The 7,726-nt window shown below is 39.6% G+C and overlaps 1 protein-coding gene across 1 annotated transcript; it reads right to left on the reverse strand.

The window, feature by feature from the left end:
- Positions 450–1,190, reverse strand: LOC110268712 (uncharacterized mitochondrial protein AtMg00860-like). Its single transcript, XM_021115449.1, has one exon. The coding sequence runs from the start codon at positions 1,080–1,082 to the stop codon at positions 516–518; it is 567 nt and encodes a 188-aa protein (XP_020971108.1). The 5' UTR covers positions 1,083–1,190; the 3' UTR covers positions 450–515.

Consider the following 7,726-nt stretch of genomic DNA (forward strand, 5'->3'; position numbering starts at 1 on the left):
CGATGAGCCTTCAGAAGTTCTGATTTAAAATCACTAGAAATTTGCAACTGACTCAAACACAGGATTCCAGATTCTTCTCTAATTCCCAAATTCAAACTTTGAAATGCCATTAGTAATTCTTCCTCCCGTAGCATCATCCAAGCTGCATATAAAGACTTCCGACTCAAAGCATCCGCCACAACGTTTGCTTTTCCTGGATGATAATTCAATTCAAAATCATAATCTTTCAGAAGCTCCATCCATCTCTTCTGACGCATATTCAATTCTTTCTGCTCAAAAAGATACTTCAAACTCTTATGGTCTGAGAAAACATGAAACTTAACACCATAGAGATAGTGCCTCCAAATCTTTAAAGCAAACACAACAGCAGCAAGTTCTAAATCATGTGTCGGGTAGTTCATCTCATGCGGCCTTAACTGCCGTGAGGCGTATGCTACAACATTCTGGTGCTGTATCAGAACGCACCCTAGACCCTTTAGTGATGCATCACAATACACTTCAAACGGTTCACTTGGTTAAGGTAATACCAATACAGGTGCAGTAGTCAACCTGTGCTTCAATGCCTGGAAACTCTCTTCACATTCCGGAGTCCAGATAAAAGGCGTATCCTTCCTAGTCAATTTAGTTAAAGGTAAGGCGAGCTGTGAAAATCCCTTAATGAATCTACGACAATACCCCGCCAAACCTAGGAAACTCCTGATCTCTGTCACTGAAGTTGGTCGCTCCCAATTCATCACTGCTTCTACCTTAGCAGGATCCACAGCTATCCCCTGCTTACTCACCACGTGGCCGAGAAACTTCACTTCACTCTTCCAGAACTCACATTTAGATAACTTAGCATATAACTTCCTATCTCTCAGAATTTGTAGCACAGTTCGCAAGTGATCAGCATGCTCCTCTTCAGTCTTAGAATAAACAAGAATGTCATCAATGAAGACAATAACAAACTTGTCCAGATACGGTCGAAAAATCCTATTCATATAATCCATAAATACTGCCGGAGCATTAGTTAACCCAAAAGACATCACTGTATACTCAATGACCATAACGTGTCCTGAAATCAGTTTTCGGAATATCCTCATCTCTAACCCTTATCTGATGATACCCTGATCGCAGGTCAATCTTAGAAAACACACCGGCACCCTGTAACTGATCCATTAGATCATCGATTCTAGGCAACGGATATTTATTCTTCACAGTGATCTTATTCAATTACCGATAATCGACACACAGCCGCATACTCCCATCCTTCTTCTTTACCAGTAACACTGGCGCTCCCCACGGAGAAACACTTGGTCGGATAAAATACTTACCCAACAGATCTTCCAGCTGAGCCTTCAGTTCAACCATTTCTAAAGGCGACATCCTATAAGGAGTAATTGAAATTGGACCGGATCCAGGTACCAACTCAATTGCAAATTCAACCTCTCGGTTAGGTGGGAATTCATTAATATCATCCGGAAACACATCTGGAAATTCACATACAATCGGAATCCGCTCTAAACTCTGATCATCACCTGATACTCCCGCAGTTAATAACATAATACCCTGACATTCAGTTCCAAAACAGTTTACTATCATAGAATTCAAATAGTGACTATTCACCACAACCGATGCTCCTGACCCTTCCGGCATAAACTGTACTGACTTCTCAGAACAATCAAGCAAAACATGATTCTTGGATAACTAATCCAACCCCAAGATGAGATCAAGACCAGTCATAGGCAAACAAATCAAATCATGCACAAATTTACGCTGTTGTACTCGAAAGGGAACTTGTGGACATCCTATCCTAGTCACCATAGCTTCATGAGTAGCGTTATATAATTTCAAATCGTAACCTAAAACCACCATTCTCAATCCTAACTCATGGGCCTTTTCAAATGCAATAAATGAATGAGACGCTCCTGAATCAAATAAAGCATTTAAGATTTTACCAGCCATTTCACAATTACCTCTAATCAGTGTCTCAGATCCCTCAACACCTCTGATAGAAGTGGTGTATACTCTCCTGGCTGCTGCACCCTACCAGTCTCATACTTCTTCTTCTCCGGGCAATTAGTGGCCATATGTCCAGGCTGTCCACAAGAATAGCATACTCCAAGTCCGAATCTGCACGGAACTCCAGGGTGATACCTTCCGCACTTCTGACAATTCATATCTTGCTGTGGCTGCTTCCCAAACCTTTTTCCTTGACTACCATTGGTATTCGGCCTTCTGTAATTACCTTGACCCTGAGTCTGCTGCGGAACAAAGCCTCCACGCTTGAAATTTCTACCTCTCGGAGCAAAGTTCCTCCCTGAAGGCCTCTGAAAAGGCATCCTCAAACTTCTTTTCTCTGCTGCCGCCTTCCTCAACAATCCTCAGCCACCCTACTCTTATTCACCAATTCAGAAAACACCCTGATCTCCATTGGGGCAACGAAGCTCAGAATATCGCTCCGAAGACCTCCCTCATATTTAATACACTTCCATTCAGCAAAATCTTCAGGCGCACCTTGACAGATACGAGAAAAGCGACATAACTCCTCAAATTTGCTGGTATACTCAGCAACAGTCATCTGTCCCTGCTTTAACTGCATTAAATCAAGTTCCTTGGCATTTCTGGCTGAATTAGGAAAGTATTTCTTATAGAATTCTGTTCGAAAAACCTCCCAAGGAATTACAGCACCATCAGGCTGCATAATACGTCGTGTTCCCTGCCACCAATACTAAGCTTTACCTTGCAGCTGATAAGTTCCAAATTCAACCCATTGCTCTTCAGGAACCTGTTGGGCCTGCAACGCCCTTTCCATAGCCTAAATCCAGTTATCTGCATCAGTGGGATTTGAGGTTCCCCTAAAAGTCGGAGGGCGAACTTTCAGAAATGTGGCAAGTGTCATAGGACCATCCTCATCATGATTATTCCCATGATTACCCTGATTTATCTGATTACCCAGTGCCTCGGCTGTTGCCTGCATAGCTGCAGTCATATTCTCCAGGGCAGCCATAAAGTCTACTGGATCAGTCCCTATGGAAGCAGGAGCAACGGTGCCTGTCCTACCTCTACCTCGCCTGCGACCGCGTCCGCGAGTCGACATCTGGTCCCTAAACACACCAAACAAGTGATATTAAGTTGATCAGTCTCAATATCGCAGGTCTAATGCTTTAAGTTCCAAATGCATGCTCACAAACGTTTATGCCATATATATCAATCAGATATCCTAATAGCACATACACACATATACAGAGAGTGCACAAAAGTACAATCAGTCCGTCTTTCAGGCTCAATAGGAACGAACTGCTCTGATACCATAATGTAACACCCTGCCACACTAAATTTTACGCTTAAGTCGTAAAACAGAGGTGGTGTGGTATTACGACCTCTAAAATAAAATGAGTACATATAATAGCAGAATATTTATAATATGCTAGGAGCCTTGAAGAATAGAGGAAACAAAAATCGCGAAATAAAAGCGCAACGCTCAAGGAACGAGTTAACTTACGTGCTAAGAAAACCATAACTATCAAACATAAGATAACAAAAGTAGGAATAGAGTGCCAAATCTGTCGGTTATCCAGCCAACCCGACAAGTCTGAATTGTACTTAGACTGTCCCCCGACGTGCATCTCCAAGAGTCTATGCATAATTTTTTCTCAAATAATCAATAATACTCAATGGGGGTAACATTCCCGGGAATTTATATAGTGCCCGGTCACACACTTACGTCGTAGGGTCAACAGAGTATCGAGTTTTCAACCTGGTACACGCGGTGGCAAGCCACGGCACTTAATCCAGGGAATCTCGTATCTCAGATTATTCAAATTCATAAGTCATATAAATAATTCAATTATAATTCATCAACATCAACATCATTCTCAATTGCATTTCATTCATCATCATACATCAATCATATACAATCCTTATCCTTCATTATCACACCTCCCATTCCGTCCATCAATAGTTCCAATTCAAAACATAATTCATTCTTTTCTAAATGAATCAAACTTAAAACATGCTCATTTTCTTAATAACTCTAAATCAAACCATATAACCTTTGAATCTAAATCTTTTTAAATAATCATATAAACGAAATCTCTAATCTCTAATTTTTATAAAATTTCGGCAGCATCTCCTCTAAAACTCGAACTTTGCCACCCTGTTCGGGTCCAAACCTGTATTCTTTTTAATTCAACATTCTCTTCCTCATTATCATAGCAATCTCCAAAAAAAATCTACCTCAGATCAACAATTAAACTCATACAATATTCAAATCCAACAACCAAAATTCAACTAAGAATCGTAATTCACAAATCCTAGGCTTTTAACATAAAATACCTCATTATCACAACAACCTCCACAATAATTATACCTCAAATCAATAATTCACCGAATCATTAATTAATCAACAAGCACCAAACCAACCATGTTCATCAACAATAACATTCACTATCCAAAATTAATAACTAATTATCCAATAAACTTCAACCAATTATATTCATCGACAAATTACTAAATATTAAACATACACCTGCATTCCAACTTATCCTATGGTCATCTAGCCTGAAAATTGGGGGAAATGAAAGGCTGAAGTGAAATAGCAAGTTACCTATGAAATTGTTCTGGTAGAAACGTAGAGCTCGACGCGGTGAACGCGTGGCCACAAACGGTGCAGCGATCGGAGCTCGGACGGAGAAGTTACGGCAAATTAATTTTACCGTCAACGTATGGTTTCTCTCCTTTCCTCCCCTGGAAAGCTTCCTGCGTCGTTATGAAAGTGGGGAGAAGGAAGAGCCCGTGGCTCTCTTTTTAATTGCTGGTCCGGTTGGGCCCACGGGCCCGGTTTGGGTCCGGTTCAACCGGTTCGGCCCGTTCGGTCCAATCTTGAACCGTTTTCTTCGAAATTGGTGTCAAAATTCTCGTTTCAATGAGCTCTATCCTAATTTGATATAATATTCACATTTCTAATCCTCCTTATTAAAAACTAATTTATTAACTAATTATCTACTAATTTAACCGGGGTTTACACTTTATTTCTTCTTGCATAGTTTCAAGCCATTGAGCTTTACTTCCATCTTTAACAGGTTCTCTGTAACATTCAGGTTCTCCCCTATTAGTTAACAAAATATACTCATGTGGAGAATATCTTAACGACGGATTTCTTTCTCTTGTAGACATTCTGAGTGCATTTGCAGAAATTTCTAAAGCTGGTTGTTCATCATGATCATTATCACCAACTTCATCAAGCGTCGGATCAACTGTTCCATCTTTACCTACACCTGTATCATGCTCATTATTATGAGTTTCAACTCTACCATCTTCCACCATAGGCATAGAGAAATTAATATTCAAATTAGAAAAATCATCACTAGGCTGAACCATTGACTTCTCTGTATTATCAATATCTTTCAATATTTGGTCTTCAACAAAGACAACATCTCTACTTCGAATCACCTTCTTGTTAACAGGATCATAAGATCTGTAACCAAACTCATCCATGTCATAGCCAATAAAAATACACTGCTTAGTCTTTACATCCATCTTGGATCTCTCATATATAGGAATATGAACAAACGCTTTGTATCCAAAGACTTTTAAATGATCATAAGAAACATCTTTACCTGAACATATCTTTTCTGGCACTTCAATTATAAAAGAATACATGGTGTCTGGTTTAAGACATGAGCAACAGTGCTCAAAGCTTCATCCCAAAAGATTTTGCCAATCCAGACTGTGACAATAAGTACCTAATTCTTTCAACCAATATTTTAGTCATTCATTCAGCCAAGCCATTCAACTGAAAAAAATTATAATGATTAATCAAGTAATTTAACTTTTATCATTTGTGCATATCTAATTATAAATGTATTTGTAAATTATAATGTATTTCGGACTCGACACCTGGTTCTTTCGTCGAAGCAGTACTGACTCAATTACTCGGGTCCAGACTATCATTACGATTCAAATCGGTCAGCTGACCACAAATTCTCAACCAATATTCAAATTCAAATACTTCTTTTATCTTAGCAAACAAAATAAGATAAGATAATATACACAAATTATATAAGGAGTCAGGTACATTACACATTTTTAACTCTCACTTATATCTCTCAGATTCATTTTGTTTTGAGCGTCGGAGTGTCTTTGCAAGTACCACTCCTGCTACTATAGAAGTCCAATCCTGTCACCATTAAAGGTCGACAAATACCACCTCTGCTACTCTAAAAGTCCGATCTCGTTACCATAAAAATGGGTTAAGTATTTTTTTTCGTCCCTAACCTTTTTTTCTTATTAAAATCATCCCCAACATTACAAAACGTTAAAAAATCGTCCTTTTGTCCATGAACAATATTTTGTGAACAATTTTACCCTTAAACAAAAATAAAAAAACTCCCTAAAACAGCAAACTATGCTGTACCCTTCATCTTCCTTCTTCTGTCTTAAAAACTCTAAGGCCTCATCCAACCTGCCACCCTGCACAAGACCCCTTATCCAAATCCCATAAGCATAATCCCAACCTAGTACCCTGAATCCCCAAACTCCCTAGCCAACCTAACAGCATGAAGCTCCTTGCCACCATCCACCAAGCCAAACAAGAACCCTTCAGCTTTATCCAACCTCCCCTGCTTGCACAAACTCTTCATAACAGGCGCATTGGTATACCAATTCTCAAAATCCCTTATCCTAAACAAAAAATCCCAATTCTTCTTCTCTCTTTCAGCAACAGTAACAACCAAATTCAGCAAATTCAACAATAGCAAATTCAGCAGCAACAACAACCACAAAATAAATCAACAGCAAGATCCACAAAATAAATCACTAGAAATTTCAGATTTAATAATAATTCAACAATCATCAATGACAACTTCAGATCCAAAATCAGCAATCACAGAAATAAAAAAGAATTAAAAAAATGATATTTATGTTCTTTAAAAAAAGGAAGAACGAAAAGAGGAGGAACGAAGATGAAACGATTGAAGCAGGAGGAACGATTGGGGGTTCCGAGCATCCGATGAACTGAAACGGGTTGGGGGAATTGGGATTCGGAGAGGTTGAGGATTATGTGGTTAGAGAAGGAGGATAGAGGGAGTAGAGGGTTGGTGATGCCGTTTTCCACCATTATGAGAGTACGAAAACACACAGAAAATTATAAATCGCCAAGTCCTCTCCTTGCTGCAGGTCCTTCACCACTCGCTTCAGTTCCACTAGCGCCTCTTTCTTCTTCGCCTCTGCCTCATTTTGCAGATTCGCGAGCTTCTCTGTTTTTCTGCTCTGGCCGGTTCTCCTTGTCGAAGTTGTGGCGAAGCTGGAACCTAAGTCGTCGTCGTGGCATGGAAGGTCACCGGAGCGTTACGTGCCGCAGCTAAGGGAAGGACTTGTGGCTTCTGAAGGAAGTGAGGGAGTATGGCGTGGAAAGCGGGACGGATCTGGTGACTGGTGAAACCCTTCTTTTGAAGCTTTTTTTTTAAATTTTTATGTAAGGGTAAAATCGTCTAAAAAATATTGTTTCTGGACAAAAGGACGATTTTTTAACGTTTTGTAATGTTGAGGATGATTTTAATAAGAAAAAAAGGTCGGAGACGATTTTGATTTTGGCCCAAGACCTTAAGGACGAAAAAAGTACTTAACCCCCATAAAAATCGATGAGTCCCTGATCGTTTTCACAATTCGTACCTGTGAAATCCTCTACATAATAGTAATATAGTAGGGTTAAGTACGATTTTGGTCTCTAAGGTAGGGACTGAAA

The sequence above is a fragment of the Arachis ipaensis genome, chromosome B02 (assembly GCF_000816755.2).
Source record: "Arachis ipaensis cultivar K30076 chromosome B02, Araip1.1, whole genome shotgun sequence".
In the NCBI taxonomy this organism is placed as follows: Eukaryota; Viridiplantae; Streptophyta; class Magnoliopsida; order Fabales; family Fabaceae; genus Arachis; species Arachis ipaensis.